The 25,944-nt window shown below is 35.5% G+C and overlaps 1 protein-coding gene across 14 annotated transcripts in view; it reads left to right on the plus strand.

Moving 5' to 3' along the window:
• LOC306855926 (CUGBP Elav-like family member 4) overlaps positions 1-25,944 on the plus strand; it is a gene marked incomplete at both ends in the record, with an annotated part of 86,477 nt that overhangs the window by 51,836 nt on the left and 8,697 nt on the right. For 5 of the 14 annotated variants that reach the window (XM_079394896.1, XM_079394887.1, XM_079394894.1 and 2 more), the window contains 5 exons: positions 19,209-19,257; positions 24,249-24,374; positions 24,791-24,870; positions 24,960-25,103; positions 25,315-25,453. In XM_079394896.1, coding sequence (XP_079251022.1) covers positions 19,209-19,257; positions 24,249-24,374; positions 24,791-24,870; positions 24,960-25,103; positions 25,315-25,453 — 538 coding nt within the window. Of the gene's footprint in view, positions 1-19,208; positions 19,315-24,245; positions 24,375-24,790; positions 24,871-24,959; positions 25,104-25,314; positions 25,454-25,944 lie in introns of all 14 variants that reach the window. The other 9 variants (XM_079394889.1, XM_079394891.1, XM_079394890.1 and 6 more) reach the window with 3 other exon arrangements.

Consider the following 25,944-nt stretch of genomic DNA (forward strand, 5'->3'; position numbering starts at 1 on the left):
TCTGCATCTGGGTGAGCTTTTCCAGGCGTGAGCTACAGGCATCCAACAGCACCCCTCTCCTCTCCTCTGCTCTCCTCTCCTCTCCTCTCCTCTCCTCTCCTCTCCTCTCCTCCCTTTCTCCTAACCTCCCCTCCCCGCTCTGCTGATTTGATTAGGCCACTGTCTCCCTGTGCCTGTAATTGCATTTGCCTGTTGCTGTGTGTTTAAGAATAGCCTCGGTCCCCATAGCCCTCCCCTCCTGATTTCCCAGCTGCCTCGGGGAGCGCTAAGGATAACAAGTCGTCATGACAACCCCACTCGCGTTGTGGAGCTCTGCTGCACTCACTGACTTTGCATTTTCTGTCCAGGGTAATTTTATTTTATTTTTATAGTTATTAAATCATTTGAATCATATAACCTATAAATAAAACTGGAATTTTTCAAATTTGAAGAATTATTGAAAGAAAATTGTGATTAAAGAAGAAATATTTCACTATATTTATATATATTCAATATGAAGTCCCTTAAAAAAAAAAAAAAATTACATTGATCTTTATTTAAATTATTTGTACATATTCAGTTATTCAGTTGTTGTTGTTTGTTATATACTGTAAAGAAAAATGTTAAAGTGTGTGTGTGTGTGTGTGTGTGTGTGTAATTTGATATAAAGATATATATTGTATACAATTTAATGTATATATAATGTGTGTGTTTGTGTATATATATATATATATATTTGAAAATTATAATATATATTAAATCTTTGTATACATAATATGTTCTAAAATATTAAAATGATTGAAATTATATTAAATATTGCCATCTATATTTAGTAATAATATCTATATTAATTAATATATATAATTAGTATCTATATTTAGTAATAATTAAATAACAGATGTTTATGTATTTTTTTTAAATATACTGTATATATAATGTGTTAATGTTATATTTTAATATATTCGACAATTATAAAATATACATGCAAAATCTTAGTATACACAATATGTTTATCTGTACAAAATAGTTCTTAAGAAATATACTAAAATAATAAATTTATTGAAATTATATTAAATACTGCCATCTATATTTAGTAATAATTTATTACTGGTATGTTATTTAATGTAATATATAATATAAGAAAATATAAAACAATGTGCTATGAATAAATAATTTATGTAGTCCAATGTAAATTTTACATTTTCCCAGAATTCATTTAGAGGGAAGAGCACAGCTAAAAAGAGTTTGGTAGATTTTGTGTAGTGTGCCTTGCTAGAGAGAATGATATTTCTGCCTGCATGTGTCGCCCACAAATCTGCACATGTGACCCCATTTTTGTCACCCCTTCCATTACGTCATGCTTCTAAACAGCCTTATCATCTTTACAGCCGGTTCAAGGCCCGTCCTGCTGATGACATGTGGCGTCCCGGTGTTTTATATCAGCGCAGACAGCGGCGGCCCCACTGCAGTGCAGTACGCTGGCCCTGTATAGCCTCTCCCAGCGGCTAACATCCAGATCCCTGTGATCTTTTACAAGAGCTTGGCCCGGGATAAATCATTAAGTACGAGCTGTCATCTAATCGCTAAATTACCCACGGAAGGCGGGCATTCACCGCAGCCTGGGCCCGGAAAGAACAGCGTATCCTCTGCCAAACCGTCACTAGCTGCTGTTAGATGCTTATAAATTGTAGTGAGCAGATGGGTCAAGGTTTTGATTTGGTCGTGACCCACGCTAATAAATCCATATGATATAAGCTGAAGAAAGCTCGTGCAGACACAAGCCTTTTCACTCCTGTAGTCCCACTGCAGTGTAACCGTCCCAATAGTGTTTGCAGTAGGATACGGCATTGGGGATAGAGAAGAAAACTGGACACAGATGGGGAATCAGTAAATCGATACGTTTTGCACCGCTAAGCTGCGTGAACACACGCACATGTGCGCACACACTGAGACACAGGAAAGAGTTGCACTTGCCAAAAGAGGTGTGTGGGATTTTTCTATTTTTCTATTACTGGTTTTGGATCATTAAGCTATTGATTTTTGTTTGGCCGTGTAAGTGGTTTGCCAGGTCCCTGCAGGGAGAGCCAGGCAAGACTTTTTCTGGTTGTGACAGACAGTCCAATCCTCCCCTGGGCCACACTGCGCTCCAGGCCTGCCGAGAAATAGAGGAACCTCAGAGAAAGAGACGAAGGATCAGGGAGAAGTTTGTTCAGGTTATGAAAACATTAGCAAGTCAGAAATAAAACAAGCAAACAATGGCTGTGTTTACTAACTGAAAACTGTCCAGTATGCACTGTGTTGTCTTTGAGTTTGAGGTACATTTTTATTTCTTGACCACATAAAGTTGCATTCAGGTGGCATCCAGTTGTCATCTTAATTACTGTCATTTTGTATTTTAGACTACTCAAGATTTGTCAAACCAACCCAATAATGAGTCAAACTTGAGATGTAGTCTGGACTCATAATAGCATACTAACATACTACTCATACTATTTCTGCCATTTAATAATATAAGCATATGGCAAATTTTACGACTGGTGTGGTATTCCAATTCAGATGCTAGAATCACTGCTATTATTGTAAGTTTGTGCATCACATTAGACATAAAAGGTTAATTTGAGGACATTGCATTGTGGGAAATATTGGCAAGTATAGTTTCCAGTATCCCATGCTTACTGTATCCTGCAGAAATAGTAAGAGTTAGTATGTTAGTATGATGTTAGTGTGATGGATTGCACACCAAAAATAGAAAAAGAAAATTAAATAAATTGTAAATACTAGGTGATTTTACTTAAGATATTCTAAATGCATAGTTGTTTTAAAAAAGTACAAATTTGTATAAATTGTAAAAAAAGAAAAAAAGTTCTGGTTACAAGAAAATAGTTAAAAAGACAAAATACACATTATTGTTTTTATAGGGGCATAAATTTGGCTTGGATTTATTTATTTATTTTCTTACTTAAAATAATCATTTTTATTTATTTTTTTATACCTGCTAGATACTTGCTTTTATACTTTATTTGATACTTGCTATAAATATATTTCATTTAATGTTAAGCTTTTTATATGCTTTTTTTCTGTATATAAAAGAAAATTAGCTTGAAATTATACGGCTAATGTCATAAATTAATTTAGCTGGAAATCATCTGTATTGCATACTATGCAAGATATATAGTTCTCAATACACTCTAACTTACGATTCTAAATCACTTTGGCTAATATGAGTCCATATTTCTTTCATGCCAACAAAGATATTAATTGCATAAACTGGTGCAGTAATTGATTGTTTTCTTTCATTTTTTTTTCTGGCTGGATGAATTGTTCCTAAAACCATTCTTACATAATTTGATTGTGATCATTTATGTAAGAATGTTTTACAAACAAATTACTTGAATTTGTTCTGTTCATGTTTCATGTATTGAGGCCTTTAGCCGATCTGAGAGTTTAGTTTGAGCGGACATCTTTGGGACCGCTTGAAGTGTGCTTAGAAAGTCATTAAAGACCTGCTTTCTCATGGCAAGAGTCCATAGCATTTATTATTCACAATTAGTTTGGTACATTCAGTGCATGTACATTCAGTTTTTATCATACCTCCAAGTACAGGGTCATGTTAAAACATAATTTTTTGACTTTTTGTTGCCAGGCCAACAGTCACCAGAAACAATTTTCTGGAACATTCTCCAATTTTCAAAGCCAGTGTAGTTGAGATTCTGCCACTGTACGTAACTGCACTGCATTGTTGAGCACTAATGTTCTTTGTCCTGACAATAAAAACCAGCTCGTGAGATTTCCACCCCGTCTCCATCCCCCAATGCGGGAGACTCTGTTTTGACCCAGGCCTTCATTAGAAATTCATTTGGGTGAAATTTTTTTGCATTAATAATGAAAGCGATGTCCCTGCTGCACGAGGGCCAGGGTTGGCGGTCTTGGCCACCCTCCCGACTGCGCAGAGGGTGTCTACAAATGAAAGGGAGTAAATTAAGGAGAAACAGGAGCTCCTGCGCTGCTCTTACACCCTGTGGGGAGAGGACACTATTTCATTTCTCTTCAAAGAGAGGAAATATGAAACAGTGTTTTCTTTCAGTCGTTCCTTTCTTTTTCTCTCTGTCTTGTTCTCTCTCTCATCACCCCTCCCTCTTTGAGGAGCGTGTTTTAAATTATTAAAGATTTTAATCATTGTTCTAAAATGCTATAGACGGGCTGGCAGGGGGCACAGGGAGGTGCAGTTGGTGGAGGGAGGTCGTTTCGGAGGTTGGCAGGGGGTCTGTGGAAGCAGGAGCGATTATGTTTTAGAAAGTGCTTGAAGTGACTGCTGCTCTTTGCTGTCCTTGCCACTCTGAGGGTGAATTAGTTTTTTACTCCATATTTCTTGCATTAGATTGTGTGTGTGTGTGTGTGTGTGTGTGTGTGTGTGTGTGTGTGTGTGTGTGTGTGTGTGTGTGTGTGTGTGTGTGTGGAGTCTCTCGTCTGGTCCACATTGCAGCTTATTCAGGCCAAGATCTGCCAAATTAAGCAGAAAGCCTTTAGACTGTATAAAACAATTAATTTTCAACCAGAGGTTTGAGGTGGTTTTCTTTTATTAATTAATACTTTTTTTTCAGCAGGGACACATTAAGCTGATCAAATGTAACAGTAAAGACATTTATAATGTTACAAAATATTTCTATTTTAATTAAGGTATGCTCTTTTGAACTTTCTACAACTGTTTTCAACATTCAGCAATAATAAGAAATGTTTCTTGAGCTCCAAATTAGCATATTAGAACTATTTCTGATCATGTGACAACGAAGACCTGCGTAATGATGCTGAAAATTCTGATTAGCATCACAGGAATAAATTAAGTTTTTAAATATATTCAACTAGAAAATAGTTATTTTAAATTGTAATAATATTTCACAATATTGCTGTCAAATATTGTATATGCAGCCTTGAAGATACTTATTTTAAAGTCATGAAAAATTGTTACCTACCCCAAACAAACTTTTGTTCACTATTTTGTTTTATGACATAAAGAACATTTCTACAGCTATAATCAAACTTCATAAAGTTATTTTGCTGAAATATTATGGTATATGATACAAAACAATACTGATTAGCATATATAATTTAAATATCCTTACTGGTTATTTTTGCAAATTTGACAAACTTTTAACTAGCTTGATAAAATTCTAATACGTGGACATTTCTTATCATTATCAATATTGAAAACAGTTGTAATGCTTAATGTTTTTGTGGAAACTGATACGTTTTTTCAGGACTGATGAATAAAAAGTTCAAACGAACAGCATTTATTTGTAAGAAACATCTTTTGTAATATTATAAATATTTACTTTACTGATCATTTCATGTTTCTTTGAATAAAACTATTAATTCCTTTCAAAAAAATGATAAACTTATTGACCTCAAACTTTTGAACAGTGATATACAAGATTATTGTAAATGTTCAATGGCGGTGCAGCATATGCCGAAAAACTCACAACTAGCCCTGTTTTTTCCATTTTTATGTGCGAAAGGCATCAAACGATCAGTGAATTACCTGTGACTGAGACTAGTGTGTGACATAAATTATGTTTCTGTCATTGCCATGATATTTATTTAGTTTAGGTCATATAGTTTAACTATATAACCAAAGGCCGGTTTATTGTTCCTGCTGGACCGGGAGAGACTTTTAGAGACTTTGGCACACTGCGTTTTAACGATATTGTCTGTAAATCAATACTTCACTTCATGCAAATTCCCAACTCCCACAGTTCCCTTGTCCCTGATTGCAGCTGAAACATTTCTGGTTCCTGGTTCTCTAGGGGATTTGAGTTCAATAGTCTGCTGCTGATTTGAAAAAGATTTTAATCAATGCCGAGGATTAAATTGGGAATCTATCCATTTCACTTCACTTTTGGCAGGTCTTCCTGCTGTCACACTTAAAGCCTCAGAGTTTGTCGCCTTCGCTACCGAGAATCCTCAGAGGTGCTAATAAGATTAGCTTCGCTAGGTGTACATACATGCAAACATCTGTGATCATGGGAAGAGGATGGATTTCGCAAACCCTCGGAGACTGAATCAAAATAACCCAGCTGTGCTCGCCACTCATCTTGAAGGGCTCTGCTGACCTTTTCTGAGGAAAGTCGCCACTCTGGTTTTAGTCACATGAATGACAGCCGTGTGTGTGTGTGTGTGTGTGTGTGTTTAGAGGAGCTGGTGGGTGCTTGGCTGATTCAGCCAGAGAAAAAGATAGCAAGTGCATTCATTGGAAAGCAATAGTCTAATAACGTACATGTGGGTTTATTGAGTTTATTGTTAAGGAGCGGATGGGGGCACATCTGTACAAGAGTCTATTCTAATGAGCGCAGATGGAGTCTGCGATTCCGAGAGTGAGCATGTGACGTCAGTCGGCCACCACACACACACACACAAGGCTGTGAGATCTATGTTTCCAGCCAGCATTCGCTATCCAATCTGTCACTTTTAAATAACTGCTACAAAATTATGATTCTATGATTTGTACCGTTTATAAGTTTGGTGTCGGAAAGTCTCTTATGCTCAAAAAAGTTGCGTTTATTTGATCAAAAGTACAGTATATACAGTAATATTGTCTGTTTTATTATATTTTATTCCATATTTATTCAGTCTTCAGTGTCACATGATCTGTCAGAAATCATTCTAATATGCTGATTTGTTGAAACATTTCTAATTATTATCAATATTGAAAAGAGATGTGCTGCTTAATATCTTTGTGGGAACCGTGATACTTTTTCACGTCTCTATGAGAAATAGACATTTCAAATTTTCAGACAGAATTTCAAAAATGACCCCACATGAAAAAACAATCATATTTTCTTAGAGTGCATGCATACTTTTTGTATTGTACACTTCATTCTTTTTGACCGGTTCATTAAAAAGATTCTGCTCATTTGAGACATTTGTTCATGAATCAGACCACAGTTGTAATTCTGCAAGTTTGTAGTTACGTGCAGCCTGAGAGGATGATAAAAGAAAGAAAGATTTATTTTTTATTTGTTGTTTTGCTATTATTTTGTGATGCCCAAACTTTCTCTCTAATCATATTTAATTCAGCAACCTCACAACTCAGCAAAAATATAGCTCTAGTGCCATGGCAAAAGTTCACTAAAGCGCTAGCTTTCCTTGGCACATTATGACAGTTGCAATAATGTCTGATTCAAATCATCATCCCAGTGAATGCTTTTGTCATTTTATGATGCTTTTTTCATCTTTTTTGAAGTTTGCAAGCTTCAGTCACCATTCATTTGAATAATATGAAAAACATGGAGCAGTATATTTTTCTTTTGTGTTCCACAGTAGATACAAAGTCATTCAGGTTTGAAACAAAATGAATGTAAGACTGTAAACTGTGCTTTTAATCAAGTTATTAGGTGTCTGATGGTTGTATTACCAAGTGCAAGACCTTCAAGGATAGATGATTGTGTGTGTTCTGGAGGTTATCTGTGAATGTGTGTGTGTGTTTTCATGTCTGGGCATGCCAGGATGTTGAAGGGGCATGTTTTGTTGTTGTGTGTATTTGTTGGTGTGGGCGATCTTCTGTTCCAGTCTGTGTGTTTAACTCCATTTAAAGTGAGGCAGTTCTTTGCTGTAATGATTGCTTACTGCTGTAAGAGTGCTAAATAGTCCCCGAGGACTGGGTTTGCTGTGGCCTTTCTCTCTGAAAAAGGCTTATGTGTCACACGTGGTACAAGAAGAGAAGAGGTGGCTTCTGATAGCCTGACACCTTCCCACCCAAAACTGTCAACATCCATCGCATTTGCAGTAATTTGTGCCACGATTATCTCACTTTCCCATTGTTTTTGACACCTCTGTTTCTACTTGTTTGAATTTTTTGACACTGTGGAGAGAGAATACAAGGTCAGATGGATGCTTTCAACCCATCTCAACCTCTCACATCCCTTTACGGCATGATTTGATGGGTCACATGGTCCACTTTTATGTCTAATAGTAGAAGTGTGCAAGTTGCTGGTCGTAAGTGATTAGCGTGGGCCGGGTCAGTTTCACTTAACCATGGCCATGGTCACAAAAGCAAACCATATCATAAGTATTACTGTAATTTCTTCATAAATTTTATTTTTGACCTTTTGCCGTTGTCCACAATTTTTTTTTTTTTTTTTTACATTATTTTATTTTATTGTTTGTTGCTACATTGCAAATTATTTTTTAATTTTTATATGCTCTTTAAATGACCTCTTGCATAGTTTTTTATTTATTTTTACATTATTGTATTTTTATTGACTTGCTACATTGCTAATTTTATTTTATTTTATTGATTTATTTCATTTTACATTATTTGCTCTTTAAATGACCTCTACATTGTATAGTTATATATTTTTCCATTTATTGTATTTTTTATTTTATTTATATTATATATTTTATTTCATTTCACGTCATGTAATTTACATATAGTATACAATTTATAGTATAAATTTGCAAACGTAATTTTATTTTATTGATTCTGGACTTTTGCATTACAAATTGAGTTTTTTATTATTATTATTATTTGTTTGTTTATTTGAGGAAAATAAATTGACAAGGAGAATTAAATTCAGAAACTTCGGGTATGTCGGACCCAGTGAAACCTGAAACCTGAAAATATTTTCCTACTAGTCTATCTGTGCATTTGATTTCATATTGAAGACGGTAGCAGAAAAGAGTCAAAAGAGCGCTTAGAAAGAGAAAGGAAAGAATGTATAAAGCAAGACACTCTAGAGACACTACTAGAGCCCTAGTAGTATGAAGCTCATAAATAATCTCTAGGCAATTACGTAAGTCTACTTAGAGCTACACTTTTGTGTCTTGGAAGTGAGAGGAGAAAAAGAAAGGGGGAAATGCAAAAAGAGGAGAAGGAGGAGGAGAGAGAGTCCCCAATTTGACAGCTTTTGGGCTTGTTTTTAATTTTTTATTCATTAGATAAGTAAAAGCAAATACAGGGAAGGCAAGGGGGTGTTGTGCGGTGATTTATGTTTACTTCTCTGAGAGAATGCAGGATTTATTTGCAACCAAGGCTTTACGCTCCACACACCGCAAAGCTTTGCATTACTGGGAGCGAGCGACAGAGAGAGAGAGAGCGAGGAGGTGTAATGTAATAAAGAGGGAAATATTCTTTCTTTTCTCTACATCTGTCTCTTTCCCCCGTGTTGTCAAATAAATGTTCTCTTTTTATCATCACTATCATAATGACCGGAGGCAGCTTATTGCAGCTGTTTATTGCTTTCATATGTGTAATTATGCAGTGATGGGAGAGAGAGTGTGTGTTTATGATGTGTAATCTGCCTCTCTAATGGATTAGGCCCAACTTTAATGAGCTCATCACACACACTGAGACACACACTTGGAGGAACACTTGGATCAGAAGAGAGAGTGCGAGAGGTTGGGACTGGTACTAAAAAAGGTTGAACGTATATTTTGATAACTGACAGTTGCTTATCTGTTGCTAATATGTCTATTATTGACATATTGGTCAGTGAAAAATCTAAATAATTGATTAACTGTTTAATTGTGCATAATTAGGAGTGAAAAATAAATAAGCTTCTTAAATGCTTCCTGTATGTTTGGTTGCCGATGTTGAATGCCGTGCTAAACTTTTGCTCGCTAATCTGTTTTGATAGCATCAGTAATACATTAGGTTAACGTCTGTAACATCGAAAACTAAGTGTTTCTAAGTCGAGTTTATATATTATCATGTCACAGGATACAAATCAAATAGCCATTATTTACTTTCAGACAGCCTCACAGGCAAAGGTGAAAGATCTCTCGTTTCAAATCCAGTTTCAGCTTTATTCCCATTAGAGCTTGTTTCACCTCAAGTTCCTGTTGCACTTTATAAATAGGCAAAATAAAACTCTATTACTTTACTGAGGAGTATAACGCTTATGTAACACAAGAACAAGAAACTTCCAGAAAAAAAAAAAATCTAAAATGAATTTGCTTAAATACAGCACATTCATAAACGTAAAAACCAATATGAAAATAAAATGCAATGCCATTACTAACTGTCTAGATAATATCCCTGGTTTTATTGTGCATGATTCATCAGTGCATGTAAAAAAAAAAAAATCATAACCTTTTCTGCTGATGAAACCAAGCCCTCATGAACGTGGATAAATAATATTAAAAGAACAGTCTGCTCTCTCTCTCTCTATCCAAGATGTAGATGAGTTTGTTTCTTCATCAGAACAGAAATTTAGTATTACATCACTTGCTCACCAGTTGATCCTCTGTAGTGAATGGATGCCGTCAGAATGAGAGTCCAAACAGCTGAACAAAACATCACAATAATTCACAAGTAATCCACATGACTACAGTTCATCAGTTAACAACCTGTGAAGCAAACATCTGCGTGTAATAAATTCATCATCAAGAAATGTTTTACTTGGAAACCGTTGCTTTCCATAATATTGCTTTCTCCAGAGTAAAAGTAATCTTATCTGAATCAGGAGAGAAATATGCACAGATCAAGCACCGTTTACAAGTGAAAAGAATACAAAAATGGTTCTGAACAAATATATTTTGTGCAGGGGATAGACTTTTTCAATAAAGGAAACATTATTATGGAATATGGATTTTATATGGAATATTTTGGCCAGAAGCTGTGATTTAAACAGCTTGATGGATTTGTTTCTTACAAAGATGCAGCTTTTGCTTCACAAGACATCTTACATGGCCTGAGGGTGAGAACATGTTAAGCAAATTTTCATTTTTGGTGTACTGTTGATCCAGGCAAATCCTGATGCATACATTATTTCCTAGAAAATATTCTGTGAAAAGTCATTCCATAGAAATTAAATGCAAATGCAGTTTTGTGTCAATTTTAATCACATTCAAACTGAAAGGAAAAAATTGATGCAGATACTGACACGAAATGCACTGAGAAACAGAACTAAACAGATTAGAGAAAAAAACATGAATGTCAATATTTCACAGGCAGATGGCAGATTTGTGTCTTTGTGTGTTATATTAGCTGATGTCTTTCATTCTGTGACCATACATTTAAGTTCCTAGTAGTCGTTTTCACAAAGTGCACAAATCACATTGCTGGCAAAAAAATTATCTTTTCTGCTTAATTAGCCAGGTGCTTCTGATTGCACCTGTTATGGCAGAGTTTCTGTGCAGATTGAAGTCACACCGGGTTGGGTCCTGAAAGAGCACTTTCCTGCCCCCCCCTGGTAAAGTTGTCTCATTTTCATTTGACACAATTTATAGACGTGCCTCCAAAGCCATGCAATATTTTACACTCCTGGATCATTAAATGAAACCCTTCGGAAGCTCTCGAGGTGCAAAGCACTTTTGCGGGAGGTGTAAAACGCGCAGGGTTTTTACGGGCGTCCCGGGCACCGGGAGAGGAGGAGGACGGTGGCAGGGGTTTAAAGAGGCAGCCATCCGTGTCGTTTGGGAAGGTTACAAGGAGCCACAGGACTCCGGCGCTTTAAAGACTTACCTCAGGACATACTGCAGTGAGAGAGAGAGAGGGAAGGAAAATGAGTGTGAGTTATAGGCACTGTGGTGGTTTAATAATTCAGTGAAATCCAAATTTGAGCAGATGCCCCTGGTGCTCTGGGTAAAATAAGGCTATGCTGAATGGAAAGGAGGAACCTTAAAAAGCAGAAGCAGGAAGTAACATTTGAAGAGTGCCAAGTGGAAATTGTGCTCGAGTGGAGGTCGCTGGGTTGCCGTGCATGTTCCCACCAGATTACTTTCCTCACTGAAGATGTGTGATGCACACTAATCATTTAAATTGTGTGTTAGGGGGTGTTAAAGCTGCACTTATGTGCTATGTAAAGACCGGTTTGCTATATATACATGATTAATATATAATGTTTAATAGAAAAGTAATATTTATTTCTGAACAGTTATTTGTGGCATCCTGTATAGTGTAATTATTTAACTATTTATATATTATTTATTTTTGTTATTATTGTATAATTATATGGTTTTAAAATTTAATCTAAAAATGATGCACCATATATTTCTATACAATAATTTTATGTAATATAATTTACTTCGTTTAAGAAATTCAAATGAATGAATGTGTGTATCATAATTTGATTTTAAATGTCAAAATTTCTCTCAAAATGTCTCTATCGCACATATATTTAAATAATATATAAAAATAATCCATATATAGCATTTCTTTGCAGTCATTTTATATAATGTGTATCTATATATTTAATACAATGTAAATATATATATATATATATATATATATGTTAATGTATATGTAATTATTACAGAATGTCATAACTTGATTTTTAATGTCATAAAATTTTAAATATCTCTTTTAGAATGTCTTTATCATATTCAAATGTCATTTAAATGTCTCAAAATCTTAAAATTGTCAGTACATTTATTCACTTCTATCTAAAGCGATTTTCCCCCAAAACGAAGATTTTGTCATTATTTACTCACTTTATTAACTCATTTTTAGAGCATTTCTGGTAGCCATTGATGTTACGAATCCTGGCCATTCTCTCCCGGTTAACCACCACTAGAGGTCACCCGTTCACCACAGTGACTATTTTCACTCACAAGCACATTGGACTCCATTTCCCACCATCCATTGCACTCCCTAATCACGCACAGCTGTTTTCAATTATCACACCCACACCTGATCACCATTTCACAATCACCACCACTCTACTTAAGCCTGGGACTTGCTCTTGCACACCGCCGAGTATTGTTAGCCTGCTACCTTACAAAGCGTTCTTAGTTTTCATAGTCTTGCCTTGTTTTCTTTTCCGTGTCTGACCCTGCCTGAGTTCTTGGATTATTCTCTCTGCCTTGCCCGGTCTGGTTTTTGTACGCCGATCGTCGACCCTCGCTTGTTCCACGGATTGCTCTGTCTTGCCTCTGCCATACCTGTTTGCTGTTTCTCGACCCTGCCTGTATGACCATGTCTTTTAATAAAGCTTCGCAAATGGATCCGCACGTCTCACGTCTCGTCACTCCCGTAACAATTGACTTCCATAGTATTTTTTTTCCATGCTATGGAAGTCATTGGCTTCCAGAAACTGTTTGGCGACCCACATTTTTCAGAAAATCTTCTTTTGTGTTGAGCAGAAAAAAAAGAAACTCACGAGTTTGAAACAAACTTGAGTAAATGATGAGAGAATTTCCATTTTTGGGTGAACTATCCCTTTAAGGTTATTTTAAGGTTTATGTGATTTTCAGTGTGGTCTCAGATTTTTGGACCCTACTGTTTTAAAAGCCTTGTCATTGTTAGAGAGCTAGTGTACTCTCTGCTTGTTTGTCGGTCAGGAAAACACAAGACTGTAGTTTTATAATTTATCTTTGTTTTTATTTAGTATTTGTTTGCTGGCTCTCGTGTCTTGAATGACTCTCAATGCAATCTGAGCCCGGCACAACAAAGGCAGGGTAGCTCATCCTTCAAGAATTACCTCCTCCTCCACAAACCCTGAAAGAGCACGCTCATCCCTTTGTGGGGAAATTAAAGGAATATTATTGTTCCCACTGTGAGAATGAACTTTGAAAAAAAATTTCCGCCTTAGTTTGTAGAAAAGTTTGCTCCCTGCTCTTGCTACGTGACTGCAATTCAAAGCCTGACTTCTTTAAAGCTCGCTGACGTTTGTATTTGAATATAAAGCCTGTGATATTCATCATACTTATTTTTCTCCGGGAGAGCAGAGGAAAAAGTGATAGATTATTCATTGCGTGCTTTCCATGTATCAAAACAGAGCAAGAATGGGTCAGATAGGATATTTTACACAACCAAAGTTGGTTTTGCTATTTTGACATCGCTTACCAGATACTTTGTAGAATCAGTTGCAAGCTTCATAAACACTAGCCTTAAAAATGGAATTCTGTCATCATTTGTTCACCCCCATGTTGTTCCAAACCTGACTTACTTTCTTCTGTGGAACACAAAAGAAGATATTTTGAAAAGTACCTCAGTAGTTTTTACATAATGTATACGTACGTGGCTAGCGCTAAGCTAAATGTGCTAACCACAACATTACAGGTTCAAATGCAAAGACTTAGGCTTTCTGTATCATACAAAGAGCGTCTGTATTACTCTACGTGCATTTGTGTATCAGAAGCAGTGATATTATGCAGAATTGGACATGCAGGTGGTGTGTAACAGCTCATCGTGGCTTTCTGGAGTGCTTTAGAATGGGCTAACAGGAGGAAATAAGAACCCTGTGGTGGAAGACACTCCCTAAGTGCAGACGTGACACCCACGCATACGTTTCTGTGGCCGTTTAGCTCTGCTTGTGTGTGTGTTTGTGTGTGTGCCAGCATGCCAGAGAGTTACATCACCATAAGGCCGTGCCATGCTGTGGCTCAGTGGCGGAGATACGGACGGCGGGGCCTGTGCAGATGGAGACAGAAGGTTTCTGGTGAGGTGAGGGTGTGCCTGTGAGGTACAGAGACAGAAAAGTATGTTTTTTTGGTAATATATTTGTAAAGAAGGGTAATTTTGCTTGGATTTGAGTGGATTTGTGCACTCTTTTTTGTCCGTGTTCGTGTGTACGTGTACAGGAGGCAATTTCTGCTTCTACTACTTTTCTGTTCCTTTGTGTAAAAGGTTTTGCCCTCTCAGAATATGTGATGTGGAGCTCAGGGAGGCTAAAAATTGTCTTGCTCAATGCTGCCATCTAGAGGTGGCAGATGAAAGTCCTCTAGGGGCCCCTGAAATCACAGTTTGGAAGTAATGTGGAAGCCTGTGGTGCAACACAATGACAAATGTCTCCAAATGCCACATTATGTTTCATTCAGCTCAGTTTAATGACATGCCATCACGTTCGGTTTTAACGTGCGTACAGAGTGTGCACTAGATCTCATTCCACATGTACCTGTCAGATTCAGCCTGGGAATGTGAGCGCGTTTCATGCATGTCCGCCTGTCAAGATGCATAAAAGCTGTGTGTGAGAGAAACACTCACTAAATATTCATTTCTAAATGGTTTTAGAGAACTATTTTTAATATATTTGATTGTTTTGATTATCATGGCAATGTATGTTTGTCAGTATTTTATTCATTTTTTTAAAGAATTTCAATGACTAGGTTTGTTTAATTTTGAATTAACATATTTGAGTTTTTTCATTTATAAAATAATTTTAATGACTATAGGTATTTCAACTCGTCACATGAATATTTTAATAATATTTAATAAAAAAAATCTGAATAATATTTAAGCTTTTTAGTGTATACAAGAATTTCGACGACTTTATGCATATGCATATTTAAAAATCATCACATGGATGATATTTTTAATAATGTTTAATAGAAAAAAATATAAACAATATTTTAATAAAAACAGCTTGATTCATTTTAAATTAACATTTTTAAGCTTTTTAATTTAGAAAAAGATTTTCACTGTCTATAAAATTAATCACACAAAATAATATATTTAAAAGAACAAGTTTATGATTAATCTTGAATGAATATATTTAAGCTTATTTTTTAACTAATTCTTACATTTTTAGATAATTTTGATGACCGCAGTGTCATGTAAAATTTTACAGAAAATTATATTTTTAATAGAATATATTCATGATTTATTTGTAATTTGTAACTCACAAGACACTTACTAGGAGATTTCTGTGATTGTGCACTAGATATCATTCTGCATGTACCTGTCAGATTCACCCTGGGAATGTGAGTGCATTTCATGCATGTCCCTCTGTCAGGATGCATAAAGGCCGTGAGTGTATGAGAAATGCTCTTGTACGAGTGTGTCTCTCTCGTGGGTGAGATTCTGGCTGGGGGAACACAATTAGCACACATAGCAGAGTCCATTTGTGCCATTGGGAGGGAAACATTAAAATGTATGTGAGTAGAGACCTGCTGGGAGACCGAGACGGGGGAGGGGGTGTGTGGCTGTGGCTGTGACCTTGCTCTGCTCCCCGATCTATGTCCAGATCTACCTCTCTTTCTCCATCGCTCTCTCTCTCTCTTTTCACTATTCCCTCCGCCCTCACTATCAGCAGCCATGGTAAAATAAATAATGCATCAAAACACATTAAAAACATTAGCTAGGCTTTACTGCCAATAAAAGAGGGGGATGCTGGGGATGGAGAAAAATAAGGAGTGAGTGATCCGGTCTGAAAAATAAGTGAACTTTATGAAGTGAGAAACCCCAGAGCTGTTGGTCTGGACTGGAGCCAGGACGCCACAGGTGCGCTGACCAGGTGCACTGTGGGTATTTTTCTGTCGTAAATGAGTCACTGTGATTCCAGTAAAATATGCAGTTGGAAGATGACTTTAATAAACATAATTGGTGGTTTATTGGCATTGCAGGGTATTTAATTAGTTTATCGTTATTATGCATAAACAAGGACGAGCACAGAAATGCACATGCAAACTTTTATACTTATAAGTCATTTAAAGAAAATACTTTACTCAGCAAGGCCACATTAAATTGATTAGAAGTTACAGTATAGACATTTATGATGTTACAAAAGATTTCTATTTCTAATAATATCTGTTCTTCTGAACTTTCTATTCATCAAAGAATCTTGAAAAAAGGCATAACTTTTTTTTCCAAAAAAATATAGTAGCACAACTCTTTTCAACATTGATAAGAATTTTTTCTTGAGCTGCAAATGATATCTGAAGCATCATGTGACCCTGAAGACTGGAGAAATTATACAAATAAAATTCAGCTTTGCATCAGAGGAATAAATTACATTTGAAAATATATTCAAATAGAAAACTGTTAATAATATTTACTGTTTTTGTCGTATTTTCAGACTTGGTGAGCATAAAATGCTTCTTCTAAAACATTAAAAATCTTACTCACCCCAAACTTTTGAAAAATAGTGCAAGTTTTCAATAAAACATTATTTTATGAAGCGATAAACATTAAAACATCTGTAGCAGTTTAATATTGCCAGTGTTATTGTAACCAGTTGTATAATATTTTAAGAGTAATTTTTCTGCTTATTGTTACCCAATGTTGGCATTTAATCATGTAGGGTAATGGGCAAAAAAACATATTTATTAATTTAGCAGTTGCTAAATTTTGCTCAAATTGAATAAAAAAATGAGTGTAAAATACAATGAATTACTGTATTGTAAGATTATATTGAAAACTGCTGTAAAGAACATTAACTGCATTTTTATGTCACTTTCTGTTGAATAATGAAAACAACTTATTGAAAAGAATAATAATGAAAATAGCATGGTATTTTCATGACTCTAAACAAACTGCATTCCTTATTTGAAAATAAAATTAGGAATTCTTAACTAAATAATAATTCAGTGTTGCAAAGACATTATGTACTTAAACTAAACTAAACTACAAATAAAATAATTATCTGTCCTCACATGGCTAGACAGACATGTATCTTTTTTATTAAACCAAACAAATTGCAATGTCAGATAAATGGATATATATCTGGACCCAAGGAACATTTGACTTGATTTGATAAATTTGACTTGCATTGTACCATACGCCGATATTAAGCTTCCCCTGTTTTTGGCTTTTAGCAGACGAAGAGACTTTCTCCTCAAGGACGTTTTCTGTTTGTACGGTGCAGACAGTGAGAGTGGGTGGAGAAGTTACGTCACAACTCATTTCCAGGAGTAAACTGCTGTGGATGAGCGATAGAGAAGTGGAGTTTGTGTCTTATTTTCGGGGGCAGTGCCCTGAGCGACTGTCTGTAAGGCCTATGCCAGAATCTGCCACTGCACACGGGTCCGTTCCCCTCCTCTCGTCTCCTTCCTGCTGGCAGCATGACAATTGGCATTATTAAAAATTGATTGCCGCAGACCGTTCCATGGCTTACATGTATTATTGAGCCGGAGTCAATCGGGAATCTGCCACGAGTGAAGGAAGCAGAACGAAACACTTTATGATTGTAAGCGTCTTTTAGTGAGACCTCACACACACACACACACACACACACACAAGTGCCATTCATACACATAAACAGAGATGTACTGTATGCAAATGTGTAGCATGTTTTGACTTTGTGTGTCTGACTTTTACTCTGTGTTGTAAAACTGTAAATTAATAATTCTAAGAAACATTTTCCTTTTTTTTTCATCTGCATTATCCGATAAGACAAAAAAATATTTTTAATAAATTACTTTACATAATCTCAAGTTAATAATATGGTGATATATTCTGTGTTGGGGTGGAACATTTCACACTAAAATTGCCACAGCTCACCTGTAATGGTGATGGTATAAGGTTATGGCTTTCTATTCATTTAGGTATTCAAATGATTTTTAGAAGGGATAAAATAAGCAATTCTGTTAGACTATTTCATGTGCTAGGGTGGATATGTTATGCTTGAGAAATTGTGTCAAGCATGACGAAACAACCATTTCTGAATATTAAATGAGATGAGAAGTTTCTGACTTTGAACTTGGCTCCTCAAAACCCAAATGATGCCATTTAAAATGAATTTTGTTCGAGGCAAATGATGGTGCGACGGAGAAAATCAAAATTCATAGAGAGAAGTGTTCTTGTTGAAATCAATTTAAATATGAATCTAATTTAAAGATATGAATCATGAATTATTAGAAAACTAATATAAATTAGATTATTTTGATTTTCCAGGCAATGTATATTTCTTGTTTTCTTTTTTTACATTTTGACTACGGGTATGTAAAATCATAAAATTAAACCTATTTAAGCTTTTGTTTTATTTTTACACGAATCTGATGACTTAGCATGCAACAATCATCACATAAAATAATATTTTTAATGGAATACATTTATCATTAAATTTGAATAATTTAATTTATGAAAGATTTTGAGGAATTGGTATATAAAAATTATCATTATGATTATTTTAAAATAAACATATTTAAGCTTATCCTAATCATTTTTAAAAGAATTAAGGAAATATTATTTTTAATAGAATAAGTTTAATTCATTTTGAATTACGTACAGTAAACTTACGGAAAGGACATTTCTTATTTTTTCTTTTTTTATTTCAATAAATGTATGACAAGAAATAATACTTTGCCAAGAATAATTTCATAATTTTGAATTAACATATTCAAGATCTCAAAAAAAGCAGTTTTTGTGGGCATTTCATCAAACATTATGAGCACAAATAGTACTGGAATGGCTCATATACCACAGCACTGATACAAACTGCAAATGTAAACATTCCGCTTGAATAGTTTTTGTGCTCAGCTACAAATCTAATGTCTTCTCTTGTCTTTTCCCCCTTCTTGTCTTTCTGTCTGTCCTGTCTTTTCCCCTCCCTCGTTCTTCTCTCTCTGTTGCACAGATGAACAGGCCAATCCAGGTGAAGCCAGCTGACAGTGAGAGCAGGGGAGGTAGATTTTCACTTCTCTTTTTTCTTCTTCCTTTCCTATTTCTCCCCCCACCCTCCTGTTGCTGTAAATCAGTGTCACCATTACCGGTAGATGTCCCCTTCTTAAGTGTCATATATAATGACGCACCTCGATGAGACCCGACAGTCATACAGGGCCCCAGAGGATCTTTGGCCGGCCCTCACATGCCTTACATAAGTGTGGGTCACTCTTTTTGTCTGATTATTACCCTCCACTGAGGTGCTGGGAGAGCTATAGGAATTATTATTCCTATAGCTATATTTGTATGGATGCTATAGGAAAGAGTATAGTATAGTAGTTTTATAGTAAATTTAGGGATTCTTAAAAGTGTAAATGGGAAAACAAATGTATAATTAAGTGTTAGTGTATTTTATTTATGGCTTCTCAAAATTCAAATGATGTCACTTCCTTTTCATTATGTCATTTAAAATTAATTATTTTGAGGCAAATGGTGGTGTTACAAGGAAACTTTATTTCATTGTTAAAATGAAATTTTATAAGAAAACTATTATTTGATTATTTTGATTATCTATCAAAGCTTATTTCCGCCATTGGGATAAACTATTAAAAACATTATTGTAAGTTTTTATCTCAATTCTGATTTTTTTCTCAGAATTCTGAGTTTAGATACTCTTAGATACGCTTAGATGCTCAAGTATTTGTTCACAACAAATGCAAATGTTCTCCCAACTTTTCAAATTGAGTCATCTGAACAAACACTTTTACACTGAACAAAATTGCACAAGTTCCCAGCATGCATTGCAGCTTGAAAACATTTTATGTTTAGGCCTTTATCACACTTCCGCGTTCGAAAAGCGGAAGATTCAAATATTAGCGTAAAAGAACTTCTGCTGCAGCCTCAATCAATGGCTGTGCCCATAGCACGGCATTGTTGTGGATTATTTATGTAGAATTCAGCACATATACGTCTCTAAAGACACCAATCTCAGTTTACAACAATTAATTGAGTATTATGAAATGAAGGAATATGTTGTCACGATACCCCGATGCGTATTTCGTGACTTAAACAGAAGCGCGCGAGCCATACTGTATGTGTATAGGTAATTATTCACAGTCTGATCACCTTATTTCATCACAGAACAGTGAAAAAACTATACAAACAGCATATCACATTAATAAGCATTAGAATTAGCCAAAGCTTAAAACATTAATTGTGACTAAAGGCTGTATATGAGGATTAAATTAAAGGTTTAGGGCAAACTTGTTGAATTAAACAATGCTTTCATTTTTTCACGCGCTGACTTTATGCCGATATTTTTGGCCATAACTGTATGTGCATCTCATTGCATCTTGTTTAATGCATTTATCTATCAGCATAAATGTTTGCCTTTAGTTTTAAGAGGTAAATACAACCCATATTATGTAGAAGGCTTTGAAAATAAACAAAAAATCTAAAGGAAAGAGGATTGTTAAAAAAGATTAACATTGCTAAATGCTAAAAAATCTGTGGTTGCTCTGACAGATCTTTTATTGCTCAGTAGACTTGACATTTATTCATTAGATGAACTAAAGTTTTTAAGTTGTCGGTTGCTAGTTGAGTTAACTTAACCAGTTGACTGCGATAGGTTGCCTTATTCTTTTGAGATTCTTTTTAGGTCCACTTTTTTTTTTTTACAGTGTATGAAAGAAAAAAAAATTCTTCTGTGACATTATAAGAACATAAAAATTATGTAATATTAGCCTAAAATACTTATTTGTAAGTGTGTGTCTTCATGGGAGTGAGATTGACTTTACATGTGTGTCTGTGTGTCACTAACAGACAAAGTGGAAGTAGTTTGGTGAGAGAGAGCTCTTTTTCCACCTTTTTGGGTCAGATTTTCCAGATAACCAAGATTGATGGACCCACTCAGAGAGCTAGACATAAACATAGAAGAGTCAGAGATGGAGGCACCTCTCTCTCCTTCACAGTCTGTCCTTTCATTTCATGCCATACGTTCCTTCCTCTAATTGAGAGCGTCTTCCTTTACTCACACTTGACAGATCAATTGTCTTCGTCGTGATGGACAGCTGAATTTATCCCCCTGTTAGCCCTGTAAAAACGCAATATATGTCCCTGCAAAGCCCTCTGATTCCACTGGCAAAACCGATGTGCCGTCCGCGACCGATCCATTCACTAGTCATTTAAAGTGAAACGCCGGGATGGAGAGGGAGATCTAAAGGTCAAAGTGGGAAAGACAAGGAAAGGAAGTGACTTGAAGAAGAGTTAGAGAGAAGACAATGAGGTGGGGGCTGGTCATAAGAGACAAATAAGGATGGATATCAGAGGGAATGAGAGGAAACAGTTTACAGACAACTAAATGAAAGACTTCTAAACAAAATAGCTTTTTCTGTCACACTATTATCAGGAAATGTGCACAATGGGATCTACATGTAGGACATGTTTATAGATCAACGACCCTTGTTGTTCCTGGAACAACAATCCTGTCAACCAATCAGAGGCCTTAACCAAACCCTGAAAAAATCCTCAAGCCCTGAAATCAGTGGACAACAGCTGGTTGATTGGTATGCTGTTCCTGCAACAATGGCATGTCATTTTTAAGGTTTAAAATTATTTACATATAAATTATTGGCAAGTTTTGGGAATCAGACTGCTGAAATTTTTTATAGCCCAAAGGGAAGGACTGAATTTGTTTTATTTAAATGATTATTATTTTTTTAATTATTTAAATCAAATTCAGCTTGTAGTTCATGTCTTCACATTCACTCCCGCTCATTTGACATTCCTAATTAAAAATGTAGTTTTGTTTATTATTGTTGTATTTTAATTTATCCAAAAATGTAGAAAATTTTAAGTTCTAAAATAACATTTATTATTTATTTATTTTATCTTTGATTACGCAAATTTACCTTAAATCAAATACAGCTTGTAGATCATTTATCTTCACATTCACATCATTTCTATTTTTAGTGTAAATTATTTCTAAAAGTATTATTGTTGAATTTAACAAATTTAATTTAACATTTTAATTTATTAAATTTGACATTTGTAAAGATTTTCACTCCATCTCATTTGGACATTTCTATTTGTAAAAGTGTAATTTATTTGTTTGCTTGGTTGTTTGGTTGTTTATTCATACTTTTGATTTACCTTAAGTCAAATCAAATTCAGCTTGTAGTTCATGGGTCTCATCTATAAAATGTTGCGCAGAAACCATCCTAAATCAGCTCTCTATCTTGTAAACGACTCCTAATTAATGTCCTTAACATAAAAGATCACCAGACATCATCCAAATTCTTTCATTTAGAACAGCGAGCTGCAAGAATAGCTTACATTTTCAAAAACCTGCAGTACTCCGACAAGAAAAAGTATGTAAGTCTGCTCAGACCCTGATGTGACTGATCTATAGATCAGTGGATGTGACGCTAAGCACTTTTCCACGTCAAAGGCAGTTTTTACAAATATGAGTGGTGGCGTGGATTTAAGCATATACACACACGTTATAAATTAGGCCTTTGTCTTTAAATTCACTCCCTCTCATTTGACATTTCTAATTTAAAAAATTTATTTTTTATTTATTATTTTTAAATTTTTTAAATGTATATTTATTTTGCCTTTATACTGTTGATTAACCTTAAATACAGCTTGTAAATTATTTGTCTTCACAAATAATTTATCATTTGTATTTTTACAATTTTTATTATTTTTTAAAAGTACTATTTATTGATAAAATGTATACAATTTACAATTATAATTTTTTTTTTTTTTTACTTTATGCTGTTGGTTTACCTTAAATCAAATGCAGCTTGTAGATTGTTTGTCGCTACACTCACTCTTTCACTTGACATGCTGTTTGAATTTTAGCTATCTTCGGTGGCATTACTGTTAACTGCGTCGTGTGTGTGTGTGTCTTATCCCGCATATGCGCAGCGCACTTGTAAACATCCCCCACAGAGAGAGGCCGGACTAGAGATTAGTCTTGTTGACTGGGCAAGGACACCCTGTCAGAGCATGTTAGTGAGCGGCAGGCCTGGACAAACACATGAACACACATGCTCATTCACAATAGTGCTCATTAATATCTCTGTTGCATCATCCATCATACACACATTATACATTACACATACACAAGTTTACCTGCGCAAGCTGACCAGCATTATCAAGCAGAACGTTCAGTTGCTTCCTATAACAATTTACACACAATTGTTATGAGTAAATCTGTTAATAATTATAATTACATTATATTTATAGTCTTTATTAAAAAACAATAGATGTCTAGGGTATGTCACCATTTAGATGGTAAGATAAATGTGTGTGTGCATGTTTACACACTGTCATATCCAGTCCAATTCCCTCGGCGCCCTATAAATATGCGCCTTGTTTTTTAACTCCGTGCCTTTTCTTTAGTTTAAAACATGCCGCATTGACACTGCAATTACAGCCTAATAAAACCCTGAAACAATACCGCTGTTGTTCCCCTCACGCTGATGTGTAATTCAATAATGTCTACATAATCTGATAAATAAAAGTACAAACAATAAACAAGGACTCCTGAGGTGGCAGAATCGACTAGGCGAAAGGTTCTCCACAGATATCTCGTTCATAAACTCATTTCATTACACAGTAGCACCAACAGGCTTTTGTAGTGCTTTTCTGGATTTAGACACAGATAATTGTATATTAGGTGGATAAAAAGCATGCATTGTGGGATTGATTGAGTGAATGTTTTTGAAGAGCTTCTGTTTATTTAAATCAATTTGTTTGTGCTGTTGCACTGTAGTAATGGTGACTTTTAATTGTATTTTGTTTGCATTTTACAGTACTCAACTTTACATAAATTTTACATATAACACTATTTGCAAATAGTGAGGAAAATGCAAACAGCATATAAAATATAGTAAACAGAGAAAAAAGAGGTGGTGTAGATGTATTGAAATGAGCAGTAACACAAGACATAAGACAGATGTTGTTGTCCTGTGTAGTCTGTAACAACTACAAGTGTTTGTTTCAGAAGACAGAAAACTCTTCGTTGGCATGCTGAATAAGCAGCAATGTGAGGACGACGTGCGGCGCCTTTTTGAGTCCTTCGGGAGCATTGAGGAGTGCACCATCCTCAGAGGTCCTGACGGAAACAGCAAAGGTTATTGGCTTCATTCTGATTTTCTAAAATGATTGAAGTTTGGTTTTGAAGTCTGTATATTAATATTTATTATATTATATTATATTTATCAGTTTCTAAAGGTGCATTCTTACATGAATTTTATTTATTTAGTCAAATGGGATAATATGCCCATTTCAGAAATGTGGAAATGTTTCTTATTATAGTAAGGAAATTATTTGTTATACATAATATAATATATATTATAAAATATAATTTGTGGAGTTCAAAGAACGTGGCTTCTTGTCCCAGGACCCAGTTAGAGGGTCATCTTACCTGTTTTCTCACAGCATTTTTTTTCTTTAATTTCGCTGAAACTCTCAAAAATAAGATATGGAGGCCTAGAAATGTCTGTAAATGTCAAAGAGGGTGTTTTTGACAGGTTTTTCGCTCTTCAGGTTGTGCGTTTGTGAAGTATTCCACTCATGCAGAAGCTCAGGCCGCTATTAGTGCTTTACACGGCAGTCAAACCATGCCTGTAAGTGCCAGCACATGTGATCATGCACTTTTGTATCATAAGCACGTTTAACGCACACAGAATCCTCATATTGAGTGTATGTGTTTCAGGGTGCTTCTTCCAGCCTGGTGGTGAAGTTTGCAGACACAGATAAGGAACGGACCATTCGACGCATGCAGCAGATGGCCGGTCAGATGGGCATCTTCAATCCGATGGCCCTGCAGTTTGGAACGTACGGTGCCTATGCACAGGCAAGAGCTCTCTCTCTCTCTCTCTCTCTCTCTCTCTCTCTCTCTCTCATTACACACTATTCCCAACAAAACTGCAGCATCTCAGTGGAAAAATCTGTCGACTCTAAAGTCTTGATTATACACAGTGCTCCATGCATTATGTGATTATGTTATCTTGGCATGGTATTATATGTATATATTTGAAGTTGTGTGTGTGTGTGCTTTTGGCCGCCAGGTTCAGCAGCAGGCAGCGCTGATGGCATCAGTGGGTCAGGGAGGATATCTCAGCCCTATGGCAGCTTTTGCTGCCGCACAGATGCAACACATGGCCACCATCAACGGCCTCCCAGGGGCTCCCATGACCCCAACATCAGGTGAGGAAACACACACAAACATGCAGACATTCCCAAACTGTATGGGTTTCAGCTTTAAAGTCTTTTAATTATTCATGGCTATCATTTTTGCTCCCCTCCCCCCTCTTAAGTCAACAGTTTGACAGTGTTTTTTTGTTTGTTTGTTTGTTTGCATGTATGGAAAGAGCCATAGATGGTTTATGAGAGCATATATATATATATATATATATATATATATATACAGTGCCCTCCAAAAGTATTGGAACAGTAAAGACAAAATTGCTCTGTTGGCTGTGGAGTTAAGACATTTACAAATATGATTAAAAGATGAATATGAGACAAAACTACAGAATGTCTCATTTTATTATTGGGTGATTCAACACATAGATGTTTTACCTGCTAAGAAATTCGGCACTTTTAGAGTTTCATCCCTCTATCTGATGTGAGCATAAGTATTGGAACAGTTGCCTCACAGGTCTTTCTAAGTGATCAGCTGTGTCCTGTTGCATTAA

This window comes from Barbus barbus (assembly GCF_936440315.1).
Source record: "Barbus barbus genome assembly, chromosome: 36".
In the NCBI taxonomy this organism is placed as follows: Eukaryota; Metazoa; Chordata; class Actinopteri; order Cypriniformes; family Cyprinidae; genus Barbus; species Barbus barbus.